The following is a 19743-nucleotide window of genomic DNA, read 5'->3' as shown; positions in this document are numbered from 1 at the left end:
CTCTGGTCCCGCTAACGTTCCCTTCTAGCCGAGCATCTGTCCTCAGACTGCCTGCATTGGCTCCAGCCGGACTCGCTGAGCGCATGTCCAGCAGGGACCCAGGTGCGGCCCGCACGCCACACACTCTTGCCCAGGAGGAAAGCAAGGGGTCTGCACTGGAAGGCATTTTTCCTTCCCCAGAGAGTCAACACAGAGTTCTGTTTCACCAAATGGCTCATTGACCTTCTGTTGCCGTGGATACTTGGAGGTTTTCCCCTACTTAACTAGCAGAGCACGTGTAAAAGGAAATAGTTTCGGGACAGAGCACACCTGACTGAGCTACGGGGAAAATCCATCAAACGGTGCAGCCCAGTCCTTTCCGGGGGCAGGAGGGCTGCCTGCACGGGGGGTGGGTGTGTAGGATCTCAGAGCTGTAAGGGAGGCAGGTGTCCCTCTCCCCGCCCCCAGGGCAGGCGCACCTGGCAGAGTGCGCCCCCTCCCTCTGGGCTGGGCCTGCCGTGCTGCACGGACCAGGCCCGGGTTCCCGACTGCACCCTCCGCAGAAGCAGACTTACCCACAGGCAGACACCGGACCAGGGCTGACCAGAGGGAAAACAGCCACGACTCCAAAATCTGACAAGTACTTTTTAACTTGAAGAGAAACCTGATGCTCCAAGGGGGCCTTCCCTTCTCCCTGCCTTCCTCCCAGCGGACAGTTCCACCCTGAGACAGCTCATCTCTCTGTGTCTGTCTGACCAGTGACAACCGGCTCAGTGTGTTTCCCCCTAACTCCACATGGCCTGCACTGGGGAAGAAAGAATGAGTAGAAGACTGCCTGGAGCTCTTTGGACAGAAGGCACTAGATGAAGCATTATGGCAATGATGACCGGTACTGACAACCCTAATTCGGACCCCCAGGAGTCAGAATCCCTTCTGCGCTTCTGCTAACTTATCTTGATGAGCATTACTATATTTTAAATGTTCTGGATGTGCGGTCACCCTGAATTTCTCCATTTGGCAAGCATGCCACATATCCATTAATTTATTTCCCCACCCCCATATCCATCACTTTAAAAAAGAGCAACAACTGTGGACTTGAATAATCCTCTCCACCTCCAGTATTACTTTTGTAAATAACAAGCTTTTATGGAACACAATTAACACCAATCTCTTCCAATTAACTAAGACTTCGGCCTTAATCCACGCTCCATAAAATGGAGAGCTGGGATTAAAGAAGTACATAGGCCCACAGGCCTTTACACAAATGTAGTTCAAAGACCACTATAACTGAGTGAGCCGTTCAAAAATGAGAGTTAGAGCTTTAGACTTTTCTCTGGTCTCTGGCCGAGCGGTTACAGCACCCGCTGACTCTGTGTCTGTGGTTGACCAGAACCACGGAGCGCTGACCCGTGTTCCAGGTCGTGCCCTGTGCCCTGCATCTCCCCCCACCCTCACCCCCAGCCCAGAGGTGATGAGACCCGCTGGGCAGAAACCACCTCGTAGGGAGCTCACCGGCCGGCAGCCGGCTTTTACCTGAGCATGACGGGCAGCACTGTCCTGGGCGGATGGTGGGGCTGCCGCAGGCGGGCACCGGGCAGGTGATGAGCGCGCACATCTCCCGGCCGTTGTGACAGTAGCATTCCCGGCAGCCGTCATGCCAGCTCTCCTCGTTCTTATGGTGATGGCCGTCCATGGACAGGCACGTGCCGGACAGGGCAGGTGAGGTGGGTGACGCGGGGCCCTCTGCACGGACACAAGGCAGCCTCGGTAAGGACGCGGCGACCGCACAGGGCGAACTGCCCGCAGCGTCCTCGCCGGTAACGCTGCCCAGCCACCCAGCGCCCGTCTACAAGGACAGTTCACTCAGGAAAAGAGTTTAAGTGAACATGTCCGCAATTTTGAAAAAAAAACAACAACAAAAAACCTGCAAGTGTATTTCTGTCCTATTTGTGGGATTACAGGTGAGTTTTACTTCTTTCATCCAACTTCCTCATTTTTATACAATAAACAAGCATTGATTGCACAGCAAATGCTGCCCGTATGTTTAATGCATGCGGAGCAATCGCTCTAGAAGTCACCCAGCGGGGGAATCCCGGGCCCCTGGCAGCTGGCGCGGTTTTGGTCAGCAGCAGAGTTAAAGCAGGGACTGGATTTTTGTTTACTCTGACCCCTTGAAACACCATTAAGGTGGTTACTGTCCAACTTTGAAAACACAGAACTGGAGAGATCTTTTATTGCTTCCCTGTGGACCATGCTGACAACTAAAACACAGTGTGTGTGTGTGTGGGGGGGGGGAGATGGGGAGGGCCGAGGGGCTGGAGCTGGGGGAGGGCGGGAATGGTGCCTAGGCGATGCTCAGTGGCTTAGGACCGGCCCTGGGGTGGGAGGGAGTCCCAGTCCCAAGGTCCCCGTGATTCTCGCCTGTAACCACGACAGGCCGGCGGCATGTGCTTACGCAGCAAACGTCTGAATTCTCGTGGAAACCATGTGAGGGGACTGTTCAGTCACACCCACCTGCGGGGGTCTGACAAGGGATCTTTGCCGCCTCAACAGTATCCATCCACTGCGGACGGAGGGAAGACCATGGAGGTCACGCTCAAGGTGCTTCAGGCTGAAGCCCTGAGCTCAGCAGTGGTCACCTCGGTCGGCGGGCTTGCCCGCTGTGCTTGCTTTAAATTCTACGGTGAGCTTTTCCTCTGGGAAGGTGGCAGGACAAGGGGAGGCCCCACAGAGAGGGACACGGTGTCCGAGCAGACGGCAATCCCCGAGACTGTGTCATCTGCACGGCGCCCCCCTGCCCCTGGCCGCCCAGAGGGGAAGGGCCACGTGGCCACACCTACCTCGGCACCTGCAGGTAAGACAGCCGCGGCTGTCGTTCTGGAATCCCAGGAGGCAGGTTTCATTGCACGGGAGCTCTGGGCACTTCCGGCAGCGGCAGATGTCACAGCCGTGCTTATTCTTCCTGGTAATTACAATTTTGTCAGAGGTCAGAAACATCCCCACGTCTGGAGTGATGCCCGAGCACTCACACCGAGGGTCAGGGACGCGGGGTCATTACTAAGCGGGAGGACCTGACTTGTGCTCGGGAAAGCTCCCGGAGGGGTGTGCGACGAGCTCCCTGTGGCCGCCGCCACGCCCGCCCAGGCTCGGGCACGCAGGTGCTGTGGGATGTCAACGTCAGAACCCCCATCACAGGCTGTCCCTCTGACCGGGAGCAGGGGCACCACAGCGACACGGGGAGAGCGTGCAACTCCGTGAGCAGTATGGCGAGGGACACGCTGTCGGTCGGGGTTGGAGGCCAGCGGTGGGGGCAAAGGTCCTTCTTGGGCAAGGGCCACGGGCTTCCTCCCACGACCACGGTCCCTGAGAAGCTGCAGCAAAATTGTAACGCGAGATCCACGTATGGACACGTATGGAAGGCGGGAGGCGTGAAGGCTCCGCGGAGCTGGGAAGTGACACCAGCGCTGACTGGGAACAGGAGCCCCGAGACCCCGCAGCCCGGGTCCAGGAGCTGCTCTTAGGCAGGAGCACCCGCGGGAAGGTGTGCCGCCCGTGGGTGTGGCAGAAGCACGTGGGGCAAAGGGAAAGGTTGAGAAACGCTTTTTCCCTTAATAAGCTAGAGTGCCTACGTCTGTGCCGACTGGAAAGATGATTGTTAAATACGTGAGTATATGTTTATCAATATTATCACACAGTTTAAGTGGGGAGTTTTCTGGGCAAATAATTCTCACCAATAATTCCTTTCTTTTTTTTTTTCTGAAAAAGAGAAGGATACTGCCTGTCACAGAAGGAGCTCCCTCACTCTGCCTTCAGGCCCAACATCTCATCTACAGGAGTTACCCTATTTACCCTCGGGGTTCATCCCAATTAGCCCTAAGTGGCAAAAATAGTGTTCAACTTAAAAAAAAAAAAATTCCTGTTCTCATCTTGGGCCAAGGAAGGGGCTCTACAACAAGACAGGCCTATGGGCAAACCGGGGTACACCCCCTGGCTTACCACTGCCCTATGGGCAAACCGGGGTACACCCCCTGGCTTACCCCTGCCCAAGGGACAATTAAACAGCGATTTACGGGGCGAAACAGTCTCCTTGTTTACTTTCCCACAGTGAGGACAACGAATTAAATGAATTATTCATATTCCTGTCATACACTGTGTCATTCTCAAGGCCTGTCACGGCTTTAACTGATTTGTTTGCTCACTCACTTACTCATCCACGGCCGGCTCCTCCCGCCCTCCGTTCTGTAAGCACCAACAGGCCGGCGTGATCACCGGGCAGGGGTGTGCCGGGGGCACCAATGCTGCCCTCATCCCGACACCCCCCCGTGGTGTCAGGCGGGGCTTCTCCTTCAGAGGCTATCCTTGCGAAACAGCCGCTCTTCTGGCTGAAGGGGTGCTCACCGTCCACGGTGGTCAACGTGGTCCTCCCGGGTGTGCTGACCGACGGGAAGACCAAGGGACGTCTCTAATCCCCTAGGATGAAGGCTCGGCTCGAGCGCAGCCTTGACCCTGAACTGTCCTAACCCTGCACCAAGTGGCTGCAGCGACTAGAACGCTACATTAGCAGCGAAGCTAAGGAACACCTTGCCTATTATTGGTATCAGATTCATACTTTAGGACTGAGAACAATGATGATGAGTTTACTTGGGGAATTTTTAAGAAGAGTGTTCCCAACTCATGCAATTAAATTGAGAACTAAGGTTCCTCACCTCCTTGATAAGCTAGAATTTCCAAGAAGAACGATAAAAATGATGACGTTAATAAGATGGGCAAGATATGAAGGCCCTAAGTCCCTTAGTAGTAGTACCATATAAACATATCAAATTGAAAAGGGAGAAAGACTAAGCGGAAGGGAACCAAGGAAAGATGAGCAGGTAACATTCTGAAAGGAAATTTTTAAAGGGGCCAACTTGATATAAAGGCAGAAACAGGTGCCAAGGCAGACACTAGAGAACAAATGTGAAGTGTCTTCCTCCCCCGCCCTGGAATAAGCTGATTGCACGGGGTTTGGCTCAATCAAAAAGTATTTGAAAATGCAAGTCACGATCCTCGTGTTCAAGAAAAGTCCCAAAATCTACTGCTATAGAAAGAGAAAAAAACATCATGAACTGTAGACTATGGAGGCATGGCAGGTGCGGGTGCTCGGTAGTGCATATGGGTTCCTGTCAGCCGACCTCCCGAATGGGTTAAACCAGCCATCACAACTGAGTCCCCGGGACAGCTGTGAAAGGCACCCACCTGTCCAGCCCCGGGACTCGCGGCCACCCCACCCCCTGCGGTGTCCACAGGCCGTGCCAGGGAGAGGTCGCCCGTAACAGGCCGCCGGGCAGCGTCCTCACAAGGACGCCTTCATAAAAGGGAAGAGTGAACGTGACTCTCACCTGGGGGACCCCAGGCTAGCCCTCCTTCCGATCCACCTGACACAGCCAGCACCGACGTTCTGACTGGGTCCGCAGCCATTCGCTCGCAGACACAGAACCGCCGACAAACACAGGCACCACAGACGCGTCACCAAGTCACACACCATTCCGAGCAGGGCGTCGCCTCCAGAAATACGTACAGGTATCCAAACGGGCAGCTCCTGTCGCAGGAGGTGGGCCTGCACTTCTTGGGCCGCGGGCGGCAGCGGCAGATCTCGCAGCTGTGGGCGTCCGTCAGGAAGCCGAAGGGGCAGTCCAGGGTGCAGCCGCGCAGGAGGCCCCAGCACAGCTCCTGCCCTGCGGAGACAGACAGCGGTTCCTTCCGCGGAGGCCGGCGGAGCGCGGCCGGCCACCCCGCCTTCCCGCCCTCCGCACACGGCTCCCTCCGCCACCACGCAGGAAGGGCTGACCCACGGGGCGAGCTCCGCCGTGGCCATCACCACGCAGCCCCACGCTCCGGCACGAACACAGCCGGTCCTTGCCTTACGTGCGAGAGCCGTTCCTACGCGCGACGTATCGCGCTTTCCGCCGGAAGTCGGAACCCACCTACGTAAGCACCTACGTCACTCACGTGGAGCACACACACGGTAGTAATGAAGTGAAACAGTCAAACAATTTAAAAGAAAGACAATTCCTGCCCTTTACTGGTGGTAAGTAAATAATAAAAAACATAAAGCACATATGTTCATACGTCGAAATGACGGAACTTTTTTGTTATATAAATAAATGGGAGATGGCGACGTAACCACGAAACGACGTACGTCGAGCCCGACGTAACCCGGGGAATGCCTGTACAGACAAAATGAAGCCCAGCCCTGAAAGCCAGATTTCTGAAGTGTATCCTCATCGGGCGCTGAAGAACAGGCTGGTGGGAATACTGTGTGCCGTGTGGGGGGAAAAAAAACTGAGCAAATATTTTCATGAAAATTTGATTTTATTAATCGCCTCACACTACTGATTACCGCTCACTGGTCAAATGTGAGAGTTAGAAACTTACACCTAAAACGTCATTATATATTTTGTTGCTACTGTATGACCGTCATCATGCACGTTCTTAAAGAGTCACACGTTTACTCTGACAAGTTATCACATAATCCTGCCTACTATGTACTGAAGCGTACCCTATTATAGACCCTTTTCTTTACAATCTGACAAAATATTGCACTTAGCTGTTCTTCTCCCCTACTGATGAACATCCAGGTATTTGGATACACTCAGTTAAATAATGACTAAAATAGACGTGTGCCAAAGGACTATCCAGATTAAGGGCTAACTCTGCGCTGTCTGAAATGTTCAAAGTGTCCCTATTGGTCAGTTTTAACTTTGTTTGGGGGGGGGGGGGGCGCGGGGAAGCAATGGTGATTGGCAGGAGAAACTACTACAGATATTCACTTAGCAAAAGTCTTCTAAAAAGGCTGTAAAAGGTATGATACAAGGATTAACAGCATACTACAGAGAATATAAAAGTGAAGGTAAAAAAAGCATGCTTGGTGATGGAACGAAGCAAGCTGAGACCTGTCTGAATTGACTGGGGAATCTGAGTGTGGCAAACGTCTGGGGGCGTCTGATTATGGTTCTGCATGGATCAGTAAGATGGGAAGCAGAGACGATTTATCGATGAAATAATAAATTAATCTTTATTGTATCTGGACATCCTGTAAGCCTAAACACTGTAAATAACGCACACATTACTAGGAAAAACAGAGCCCATTAGTGCCTTGCACACACAAATCTTCTACTCTAAAATTAAACCTAACCTACAATTAGTAGGTGAAATGAGCTCATGTTTTTACATAAGTGTTTTACGACAGCATCTTTCATGCATCTTAGCTGGCGATACACGAATGTTTAATTTGCTATCTTTTAAAAAGGAAAATGTGATTTATGGTATAATTTTCTACTTTGTCATGATCATAAACCTTTCGTTACACGTGTGTAATACAACCTCGTGGGTCTGTATTCCACTGCGAAACAACTAATTACTAATTCGCATCCTTAAAAGCCACATTCTCAAGGCCTCCCTTAAAAATTTGTAATTATGTAACCTGCAAGGCCATCATTTTTCAACCCTCCCCCATTCCCGTAGGAAGGGAACGGAGACGGAGGGAGAAGACCTCACAGCCACACGTCTTCCTCCGACACCGAGACCCACGCTGGGAGCCCACGTTTCCGTTACAAGCATTTTTCAGTCACGACACCAAGGTGATTATATGGGAACTAGACGAGTTAAAAGCCCTCTGAAAGCTTCCCAGAGCCAACCTCCCTGGGCATTCAATTCCTTGAAACTTCGGAGTCTGGTCACCTTCGTGCCTTTATTTTTCTAGTCCTTTAAAAGAGGTTTTTTTTTTGGTAGGCTCTAATCTAGATTGGGCTTCACCCTTAAGGAAAACGCCAAGTTAAAAACATTGCATAAAAAACTAATTCTGACCTCAACCACCTCTGCTTTGCAAAGGGAGAGAATTTCAAGCAACGGCTGCTCCTTCAGCTCAAGTGGACAGCAGACTCTGGGGTCTGCTCCCCACGGGAGGGGCCGACGGACAGGGACCTATTTCCCTTATTCACACAGCCCCGGTGCCAGCCCGGTGTGCAGCCCGGAGTGAGTGTTCAGCACGCACTGGCAGAAGGGACCCATCAATCAATGTCCTTGCTATCTACTCCTCCACTCTCATCCAGGCCGGCCATATTAACAGAAAAAAAATAACGGAATGAGAAAACTTACTTTAATAGGATTGAAAACTTTCCAAAATATTGGCACTTGTTAAACATCTCAAAATGCCACCTTTGTAGCTCAGAGACTCAGAACATTCAAGACGGCCTGGAAGGCAGTCCTAGGTCCATGTAATCATTATGGGCTTTTAAAAAGAGAAATATGCCATCGAGGCAAACATTTACATAAAGAGCAGAAGGAAGAGATGAGGAGCATCTTATTCACAGATGAGTGGGAGGTGTATACGTCTGTCTGAAAAGCTTTAGGACCTCACGGGAGGCGACCCCACAAAGAATGGTGGCTTCGTGTTCATCACGTTTCGGCATTATATGACTTCCCTGTGATCTGTAAGTGCTTTCTAACCCAGAGGGGGAGCTCGGCATTGAAGGGAAAGGTGTAAATCATGGCCAAGTACAAGGCCTGTACGTAGGGCTGGTCGATAGCAGCTGCATAACAAACTCTCTGCTTCCTCTGGAGAAAAAGAGGTATTTGCTCCCAGGGCCAATCTTTGCTCCACGGCCCACTGCAGGGAGCATGGTTCACACGTTATTCCACGTGAACACCGTGTAACTCACATGAGGGCACAAGGTGACAGTGCCCCCAGTTTCGCTGCACTGCTCTGCTACATACCTCACACTGGGCACGGGCAATGCCCACCAACCTGCTAGATCCGTTACGTGCAACAGAAAGTTCCTGAAACTATGAGAGAAATGCACCACTGTCAATGGGGGCTCCAACCCTGGCCCTAAGTGTTTGCTCAGTTACACGCAGTAAACACGGGGAGCCTGCCTCCCGAATACTGGATGCTGCACCCTTCTGTAGATGCCTGATTCTGATAGATAAGCTATAAAAAATACGAAGGCTTTTTCTCCCTGCTACCACCATTCATTTTCTATGTTTGTACCCGCTTCTAGATTAAAAGCATTATGAATTCCTAGAACTGCAGCATGTTAAAAGTGGGGAAGTTGTAAATATTCCAGCAAATCCACTTGATTTTTAAAGACCTAGAAAATAAGATGCCAAAAGATGAATGGCATCTGATTCATATAGATGTCACCTGAGCATATAGTTCTCGTGAGCTGAAGCTGACAGTAACAAACATTTCTAGTTAAAAAGCAGTGTTATTAATAGTGTCACCACTACTGTTATTAGAAGCTTATCCAAAGGACCTAATTTTGCCCCTGAACTTTCCTAAATATTTCCCAACCCGTTTTTATTTTAAATACTAGAGGCCTGGTGCATGAAATTCATGAATGGGGGTAGGGAGGGTCCTTCAGCCTGGCCTGCACCCTCTCGCAATCTGGGACCCCTCGGGGGATGTCCAACTGCCAGTTTAGGCCCCATGCGGGATCAGGCCTAAACCGGCAGTCGGATATCCCTCTCATAATCTGGGACCGCTGGCTCCTAAACGCTCGCCTGCCTGCCTGATCGCCCCTAAGTTCTCTGCCTGCCTGCCTGATCGCCCCTAACCGCTCGCCTGCTTGCCTGATCGCCCCTAACCGCCTCTGCCTTGGCCCCCGCCACCACAGCTTCATCCGGAAGGTTGTTTGGCTGTCCGGTCTAATTAGCATATTATGCTTTTATTATTATAGATGTCCTTGAGAACATAAGTCAGGGGTAAATTTCTCTGTGTGCACTCTCGATGTATTACTTCGCTTAGCGGTGTTAAAAGAAGGGTATCTGTTAGAGGTTCAAAGGAAAGAATCCTCTGCCATCCCTGCCGTGGACTCTGAAGGACATGTTTCTACTCGGGTTTGATTTCAATCTTAGAAGTAACTGTCTAGACAATGCAGTACCATCTCACACCTGTCAGAATGGCAATCATCAACAAATCCACAAACGACAAGTGCTGGCGAGGATGCGGAGAAAAAGGAACCCTCGTGCACTGCTGGTGGGAATGCAGACTGGTGCAGCCACCGTGGAGAACAGTATGGAGTTTCCTCAAAAAAACTAAAAATGGAACTCCCATTTGACCCAGTAATCCCACTTCTAGGAATATATCTCAAGAAACTAGAAACACCAATCAGAAAGGATATATGCACCCCTATGTTCATAGCAGCACAATTTACAATAGCTAAGATTTGGAAACAGCCTATGTGCCCATCAGCAGATGAGTGGATCAGAAAACTGTGGTACATCTATACAATGGAATACTATGCTGCTATAAAAAAAGAAGGAATTCTTACCATTTGCAGCAGCATGGATGGAACTGGAGAGCATTATGCTAAGTGAAATAAGCCAGGCAATGAAAGAAAAATACCACATGATCTCACTCGTTTATGGAAAATAAAGAACATTATAACCTGATGAACAAAAAGATAGATACAGAGGCAGTAAAGCACCAAACAGACTGTCAAATTACAGCGGGAAGGCTGGGGAGTGTTGGGGAGGGGGTGGGGGAAGAGATCAACCAAAGGACTTGTATGCATGCATATAAGCATAACCAATGGACACAAGACACTGGGGGTGGGGGTGGGATGAGGGCATGCAAAAGGGGGTAGGGGAGGCTGGGGGAAGGTCAATGGGGAAAAAAAAAAGGATATGTATGTACTACTATATGTAATACTTTAAATAAATAAATAAATAAATAAATAAATAAATAAATAACTGTCTATAATATGCTTGATTATGGTGCAATATCATTACAACATATTAGCATATTACCAATATTACCAACAGTAGTCAAGATAAGGTCCATTTTTATCTTTTTCGTATCCCTAGTGCTCGGCACACAGTAGGCACTCAACAAATGCGAGATGAATGGAAGAAAAAAAATGAATGCGTGAACAACAAACCAATGAACAGGACAGAAATATTTACTCGGTGCTCCTCTTACTCTAGGAAACCTTGATGCCAGCGGCCTATTTACTAGTACACAAGGCATGATCCCTAACAGAAAGCTTAGGCACCAACAGTGAGGACCAGTGCACATGAACAGGCTTGTGGTGGGATGCCGGAAAATAACACGTGGGAGAAATTTAGACAAAATCATTACTTACCAGGTGGCTGCAACGGGAAAAAGAACACACTCATGCCACCCTTCACTACAAGGAACTTGCTTTTTTCCTAAAACTGGGTAAGAGAAGGAGAGTATTCGAGGGTTTACACGGAAAGTTGTGTGAGTGTCCTCAGAGACAGGAAGGACCGGAGGCAGGCTGGTGCTGGAACAAAGCGGGGAAGCTGGGGGCTGTCCACGTCAGCTTGCTTGGGCTGACTCAGAAATGGATGCTATACAACAGCTACGGGGCAGAGGAAATGAGTGCCATGTCGGTGAGTAACGCTAGCACTGCATGCGTTCCCTTAGTCCTCAAAATAACCCAGCAGTTAGGCCTTCACAGATAGGGAGCGAGGGGCACAGAGGCCCCGGGGAGTAAGGAAGGCCACTTGCTGTGATCACTCAGAGGCCAGAGCCTGGGGGGGGGGGGGGGGGGAGAGAGCGTGGGGTGCATACATCCACAAGAATCTGACAGCCAAGGACCTGGCCTACGGTTACACCCCACTCACCTCCCAAAGGTGTGGCTTTCAAACATGTGGAATAATCAGGATTGCTGCTGGGAGGGGTGGGGGCAGAATGTTCTAGGACTAGACTTCTGACGCTAAGGTCAGACTGACAAATTCCACGTGGTGTTTAATTCTATCTTTAGGTAAACGGACGGTGGCAGTGAGTGAGAGGGCAAAAGACTAACCCAGGTCGATGAAATGGATACGTGGTGAGAACGGCGAGTCCACAGACAAGCAAGATGTCCAGTGGCATCCCTAGTTCTAATGGCTCCCTGCTCATTCACAAACCAACATCTGCCGCGCGCCGAGCCCCGAGCGTGGGCTGGGAGAGGAGCCAGCTACTGCCCCACTCCGGTGTAAACAAGTGAGGCTGGATTCTCACGGGACTGAAGTGTCCTCCTGATAGAACTGGCTTGAAATGCTATTTCAGTAGTGTGTCAGGTACTGATTTTTTTGCTCAGGGCAGGCCTTTCAGTTTATTCATCTTTACGGCTTGAACACCTGCTCCAGAACCTAGAGCTCGGCAGGTGTTGTCTATACCAGGCAAAGGAAGAGAGAGGGAGGAGAGAAGAGGGACTATACAGCCTTACAAATAGGTAAAATTTGCAAAGAATGCGTGGCGAGTGAAGATTTATATGTAAAACAAACAAACAAAAAAGACAAAAGGCAACCGTCTCCCTTACATCTACCTTTCTACATGTTAATGAAACGGAGGAGCAGGTATTCCTTTTAGGAAGCCAGCATGCAGCACTAACACGAGGCAGGCAGAGCAGAAGCTTCCTAATGGTCTCAATCTGCAAAAAGCCAGAGACGCTGTTGACTCGCTTTGATGACAACTGGGGGAAACGCCTCTTTGGACATCACTACAAAGGGCTCATTGTGGAGTGGCGGGGTCTTACGTAAGCACGACCCCGGGGACCAGACGCTCCTGACAGAAAAGCCCAGGTGAAGGCGGTAGGTGGGGTGACGAAGCACAATGACATCTACATTTTTAGACTTCAAAAAGTTCAGAAAAAAAATGTCGGTTCCCTCCCATAATTCGAAAGGATGTGTCGCTCAAGATAAGAAGGATTAAAATATAAAGGCTTCACGATACAATCGCTGATCACCTTCTTGTCAAAAAACACAGTTGGCCATTTAAACAAACAGGCGCGGCTGCCAAGACAGCTCCCTAAGGCACCGGGTTTGGCTATAGCAGGCAGAGAGGTGTGGCCCCGATGACTGGAGGCTTCTGGGAAACTTACAGATGGCAATACCATAGTCACAACCACAGTTCTATCAACTCCGTTTTAGCACCAACTCCACCAGGCTGGCAGGGTGACAACTTGCAATTAAGAAAACCGAATTACTCAATTCCTACTTTGTATCTGAGTAGCCAAGTAGCCTCACAACGGAAAGTATGGGACAGAGAAGGCGAAGAGGCGCAGAAAGCCCGAGGCAGTGGCTAAATCAGAAGGTGAGCCTCCATCGGCATTAAGGAATCCCAAGTCTCTGAGCCGGGGTAATTATTCCCGGAGGCCCAGAGAACCTGCTGATTACAGACTCTGGTCTGTGTTTAGGAGAGATCAGAGGGACTGCAGGGAGAGTTCAGAAAACGAAAAGGAAGCCCAAAGGTCCGTTCAAAAAAAAGACAGAGGATTCTAGAACTACAGAAACTCAGCCTGACATTCACAATGGGGAATTCTGCAGGAAGAATGGTTAAACGTGTGGTTTGTGACATTTAGAAGAGAAAGGCCTGGCCACCAGGAGCCAGCGTAGGTTCAGGAAGGAGCCGCCGGGCCCCCCCTGACTTCATTTTCTGTTTAAAATGGGGTTTCCAGCAAAGGAATGCTTCTGAGACCAGGGACTCGGATTTCAGATAAGATCCTGGTCTTGCGTTTCGAGACTTCCGTGTGGAGATAGAGGCGATGTGTCGTCCGCTGAAATCAGGGACCTGGGGTCGTTTTGCAGGAAGGCCTTTAGAGCGAGAGGAACGTGCCCTTCGCTCTGCACAACTGAATTTTAGTGCAGTGTTTTGGAGGAGGACATGTGAGTGATGCTCACTGAATCTAAGCTGGAGGCACTGAGGTATTCGATCAGATGACCAAGATTTAAAAAAATACCCCAACTAGTTGGAAAACGGCTTGAAACTCTCAGGATAATTTCTTGTCAAATGTGGCCTTGTATTTATGTCATTAAAGAAAAAAAAATCCCAAATGTTCAAATACAGAGCAGATGAGAACCACCTAACAGCAGCTGATGTAAGAAAAGCCGCTGGAGCTCCAGCTGCTTATGCCCTCGTGCCGTGGTCGGCAAACCGTGGCTCATGAGCCACATGCGGCTCTTTGGCCCCTTGAGTGTGGCTCTTCCACAAAATACCACGGCCTGGGCGAGTCTATGTTGAAGAAGTGGCGTTAGAAGAAGTTTAAGTTTAAAAAATTCGGCTCTCCAAAGAAATTTCAATCGTTGTACTGTTGATATTTGGCTCTGTTGACTAATGAGTTTGCTGACCACTGCCCTAGTGTGAGGGAAGAGTATGTGATGAGAGCGAACGCAAACTCAGGCCACACTGGAGCTGCACCGACCAGGCCGGATTCCGGAGCATTCTGTGTGTTTCTGGGCCACACGTTTATATAAGGACAAGGACATACCCTAAGGGGGTCAAAGGATGGAAAGGACCCAGGAAGTTCTAGGAACGCTATCACCGGGGGAGTGGCTGAGGGCACTGAAGGTATTGAAGAATCGGGGGAATCCATAATCATCTGAAACGTGAAGGGCGATCGGTTTGGTGTGTGGAGGAAACGTAACAGACTCTACCAAGTGTCAGAGGTCTCGCTCGGGGACGTGACTGGACTCCACATGGAAGTGAGCTGGAACCACACCGAGAAGCACATCCTAAGGGTCATGACAGAGTGTGACACCCTGTGTGGGCGACCCCCTTGTCACTGGGTGGCCCAGCAAGGTGATGCTAGAGGGAGAGCAACGGGGAGGTTAGGAAGATGTGCTCAGGGCTCTGAGGGCGGTACCCAGGATGCATCTGAAGACACAGAAATGAAGATGAAAAACAGAAAAACAGAATAAAGAAGCAGCATCTTGGCCTTTCTATTTCGCACCCCCCCCCCCCCATGACTGTGTATCTGTCTGTGTTCAGTACAATTTTTTCTTCTTCTTTCAGGTTGCTCAGAGGATGTCATGAACGGCCAAAGATAATCAATCACATAATGTGCTTTGACAATATCCAACCAGGCTCAGGAAAAAACCAGAAACCTGTCTCCCGTGTACTTACTGCTTTTGCACTGACAAGTTCGACAGCCATTGTGGTCCAGTTTGAAACCGTAAACGCAGTCCTTCTCTGTCAGGGTGCAGTTGGATAGCTCCCGGCACGCTGGTGGATCAATTGTGATGTAGGTTGGTTCTAATCATAAAAAGAGAGAAAAAAAAATCAGCGAAACAGAAGATTATCTCTTAGATGCTATTCAGTCTTTGAAATTCCACAGCACAGTAAATTAACAAAAAACTAACCCATTTTCATCAAATCCTAAACTTTTATACTTTCATAATGTCTTTTTTTGATTGAATTTAGAGGTGACATTGGTTCACAAATCATACACGTTTCAAGTGTACAACTCAATAAAATATCATGTCTTTAACCTCTGAAAAAGAAAGTTTTTAATTTAGATTTCTGACAATCCAAAAGCTCTATTTCTTTATGTCTGAGCAACTTCCGCATTTTTGGGTGCCCTCACACAATACCTCTCTGAGGGCCACCACTATGGGAAGCAGGTAAGAGAGGGTAAGGTGAACTCCACTTAAACTGTTAACTGTTCTCCTACTTCTTCCTGATGTTTTCTGAGTTTACTTTTTTATAATAATCAAGACACTGCTTCCAACTGTCAATGACCTCACTCTCCATTTTGCAACATTGCTGAAATGTTAGCATTTTTTTTTTCAACGAACTCAGATGTTTGAGAATATCTTGAAACATCTAGATTTCTTCCATCTTTCATGCGACAGTCCTTCAGCTATTATAGATGGCACAACGGGTAACAGGGCCTAGGAGCTTCTACTCGGGGCCTCGGCTTAAGCGTGTGGCAGAGTGAGATACAAGCCTTTGGGAAGAAGAGTGAGCAGCCACCTGGGAAGAGATACATAGGAAAAAACCCAAGGTCGGGCGATGCTTTACCTTCCCTGCCATTTAAACAAGAAAGAACTGATCTGGGCAGTAAGAATACAGCGTCCTGTGCGTCTAACAATGATGTTTCCAGAGCTCTTCATTTAATGCCTTCGAGCCTCATCACATTCCAGTGAGATGGTGCCATCATGTGTCCCATTTCACAGATGAGAGCATCTAGTACACTGGCTTGCCCAAGGTCACAGAGTTAGTAAGTGATGGACCCACGATTCAAGCCCAGGCATTCTGGCTCCGAGGTCACACACTCTTGGCCTCTGTCCTGGCTCCTGCTTCGCCGTCCGTGCAGGGGGAGGGGCAGTTTATGTCACGCCAGACGGTGCTGAGAGGGTTGTCAAAGGGAAGAGAGACACTCACATATTTATGGAGCCTCTTTCCAACCCAAAGATACTCTGAACGTCTTCAGTGCACGCTGGTTCTCACAATATTTTTTAAAGAGCTAAGTACAGACTGTCTCTACCTATGTTTTCACAAGTGGAAAATATGAGGTGCAGAGAGTTTACATAGCAACCCAGGAGCAGGCTGGGAATAGAACAGCACAGAGGTTCCCGACCTCCTGTCCAACACTCTATCCATTAGTCCACACTGTCTTCTCGAGTTTCTGCCCCCGTTACCATGGAAGGGAGACCAAAATAAGGTTTCTGCGGCCACCGCTAAGATCAAGAGTTCTAAATTCCCATCCGTCGTCTAAAAGGGGCGGGTGACTCAGCTCTCCACAGCTCGCAGGCAACGATGACTTTTTAAAGAGATGCTCTGCTCAGCATCCTCCCCGTGGGAGTTCATCTGAAGGAGGCAGGGCGCAGTCTCCGTTTTTATCAGAGCGCAGTTTGGAGACCCTCTCCCTGAAACTTTATGTGAATGTCCCAAAGCTGTCACATTTCTAATTCCCTTCAAGGATGAAAGCATCCTTCCTGACAGAGAACGTTAAACATCAAAAAGTAGCTTAAGTTTAGGCCAGTTTTAGGACAATAGTGGACTAAAGACAGTAATACTGCGTTCCTACATTCTCTTTAGAAGGACCATAAACACCTTCGGTTTTGAAACCCATGTAGTTTTTTCTTTTATCACTGCACTTATCGGCCACACAAATAATAATTCTATTTCAGCCTTTAGCCACAGGACTGCCAAGGTTTTTGCGAAATTATTCTAACCACCAATACGAGAGAGAGCAGAGGACCTGCTACATTTAAAGATACCACACCACAGATTATTCCATCGAGGAAGGAGTCAGGATGGCACCCCAGAGCATTCAACCGGCGCCGCCAGTGTTTTAAAACATGCAAAACCTGACCATTTCCCCGAGGGCACGGACCGCTTTCCCCTTAAATTGTCAGATAGAACAACGACAACAGCCGGCACAACAATAGCCACCCAGTGTCAATGAATCAAAATCATACCTATTTTTTTGGTCAGATGGGCCAAAAAGAATTTTTTTTTGGTGTGCCCCAGGATTTTAGTAATTAGTTTATGTGCGCCGTGAGAGAAAAAGGTTGGAAATCGCCGCTCTAGAGTCATTTGAGTGAGGATCGGGGTGGGTTCAGAAAGTCCAGCGCTGTAGCAAATGGCTTATCTAGAGACCAAAAACCTTGTATTCTTTACTGACATCGGGGTTTATGAGAAACTTCTGCCTTTTCCATATTATGGAAAAATATACATTTGGGCAGACTACATTGACACTGGAAATTCATAATAACCACAGGGCAGTATGGAATTTTACTTGGAAGTTTAGGGATTTGTTAAAGAGAGTTAATAGTGATGTATGTGCTATTTGGGGGCACATATTCTGATTACTGGATGGGATTAGGATTATGATCTGTGGTCAGAAAGAAAAGGAAAAATTAACTGGTTGCCTGAGGATCAGAACCTCAACCCTGAGAACAGTCCCACGTTTTATCCAAGCAGCTGCGTCCGGCAGCGCAGTTCTCCGGGAGAGGAAACACGTTCAGTCTTTCCCTACAACATGCAGGGTAACAGCTTTTGCTCAGTTTAACAAATGAAAAAACGTACACAGAAGGGCTGTGGCGTAGGCACTGGTCCCACAATGTTGCCCTGTAAACATTTTAAGGAAAACAAGTCCTACTGGGTGTCCTCCGGGCCCCAGAAGAAGTGGCAGAATGCAAGAAGCCAAAAATCATGTGGTGCCTCTAAATTTACTATTTTCCCCATTCATTTATGATGCACATGACACGGAAGCAATTGGGAAGAATACACATTTCAAATTCTAATTCCCTCCATATTTAATATTAAAACAGAGAAAAAAACTCCACAACACTCACAGAAAAACTAAAAACTCAACAAACGTGTATTCATGAAAAGCGTCCATTTGCGCTGGAACTATTCCATTCCCTCTCTTTCGATCAGGCAGAACACAACAACACTCACGGTGATAGAATAAACGTAGACAGAGGTCTAAATTAAAAAACAACATTCTAATCCTACAGTTATTATATTTAGCCAATACGTATTGCTTTCCTTTGCAAATACACACTGGAAGACATTGTACAAGCCTCTGAGGGTGAGATGCGTGTGTTAGGGGTGCTCCTGCCGCTGCCCCAGGTCACTGCAGCCACTGCGGCGAGTCACAGACATGTAAGCAGCCACCTCCTAATGCTTTATCTGAAGTCATACATCACTACCTCCTTCCATCATTCCCTCAACGTTTTGGTGTTCGGTTTCCTGCCGTGTTAGGCCACCTACCTGTATTAGATTTCGGTTAAGAATATTATTATGACAGAAATATGCAACTATAAACTTTCTAGCAAAACTCTGATATCATCGTAAGCAGATCTGGGTTTGCTTTCAGTCCCATCTATGAATATGTAACCTCAGAACTGGTCCTATCACTTTTTGGGGCAATTGTTTAAGGAAGAAGTGGTGTGAAACTCCTGAAATTCATGACCTTATTCCAGATCATGAACACCAGACGGAGACACATTTGATACCACCCTGAATCAGAGCATTTAGAAACCAACATTGCACTTACAGTCCTTAAAGAGTAACAACCAAGAGCTGGCTAGCGTCTTTGCACCGTTGCTATCCCAGGAAGGTCTTGGTAGGGGAAGAGTCCTTTTAAAGAATCCAGAATCACGGTGCCACAGTTTGCTTGTTTCTGACCCAGCTACGTAAAGAAACGGGAGGGCGTGCCTGTGAGAGCGTCCTGCAAGCTGGGCACCAGGAGTTGTTAATATCCCACACCTTCTCCAGTCTCTGCAACAGTGCTCGGCCTGAGCAACAGAGGAGTCTCATTTAAATCCTACATTTCGCTGCTCTTCTATTACATGGGGTACGGTACTGAAATGCTATGCCAGAGAATAGATGCCTTTCTACAAAGACTGAGTGGTGGGTTGGGTGATTATCAGTTGAAGGAGATTCTGGGGAAGACTCTTGGAGACACGGATGCATCCCTGTGTGGAAGGCCTGCAGCGAAGAAAACGGTCCCCTTTACAATGGCCGGGCAGAGACGTGTCAGGGGGCCTCTATGGAGGAGAGGCAGGGTCCTGCACGTCCTCACTTAGGAGGATGAGGGGAGGGGACGCTTGCACGAGGGCAGGGATTAGGTGAGGGGAAATTTCACCTGCTTCCAAGATCTCCCTGAAATTCCACCTCCTCTTGGGCTGAGTCAGCTGAGGGATTAGAGAAATACCTTCAAGTCCTCCCCAGGGAGAGGCTGGCACTGCAGGGATTCAGTCTGTGCCTACAGCTCTCTCTAAGGGGAGCCCTGGAACAGCTTCTCTGTGGAGGAGAATTCTAGAAATACTTCTGAGCCTGGAAGTAACAAGAACAAAAATGGGTGCTCGCTAGTCTCCATCCGTCTGCTGTTTCCTACCCTGCGTCTGGTGGGGACCGCGCCTCTCCTCAACCCGCTGTTTCCTCGAATGGTTTTCAAGGACTCTGGGCACCTCCCAGGGTCCAGCAGAGCACTTTTCACAGGTCCCTGGGGGCGAGGAGGGGGTGGGTGATCAGCCACCAAT

General features: G+C 49.0%; 1 protein-coding gene across 3 annotated transcripts in view; it reads right to left on the bottom strand.

The window, feature by feature from the left end:
• Nucleotides 1-19743, bottom strand: part of CRIM1 (cysteine rich transmembrane BMP regulator 1) — a 175937-nt gene that overhangs the window by 27742 nt on the left and 128452 nt on the right. For all 3 annotated transcript variants that reach the window (XM_079792690.1, XM_079792688.1, XM_079792689.1), the window contains 4 exons: nt 14870-14998; nt 5537-5693; nt 2820-2941; nt 1513-1722 (listed from right to left, as the gene is read on the bottom strand). In XM_079792690.1, coding sequence (XP_079648816.1) covers nt 1513-1722; nt 2820-2941; nt 5537-5693; nt 14870-14998 — 618 coding nt within the window. The remainder of the gene's footprint in view (nt 1-1512; nt 1723-2819; nt 2942-5536; nt 5694-14869; nt 14999-19743) is intronic.

The sequence above is a fragment of the Cnephaeus nilssonii genome (genome assembly GCF_951640355.1).
Source record: "Cnephaeus nilssonii genome assembly, chromosome: 15".
Classification (NCBI taxonomy): domain Eukaryota; kingdom Metazoa; phylum Chordata; class Mammalia; order Chiroptera; family Vespertilionidae; genus Cnephaeus; species Cnephaeus nilssonii.
Note: the sequence above shows the minus strand (reverse complement) of the source record. Positions and strands in the feature narration are given on the sequence as shown.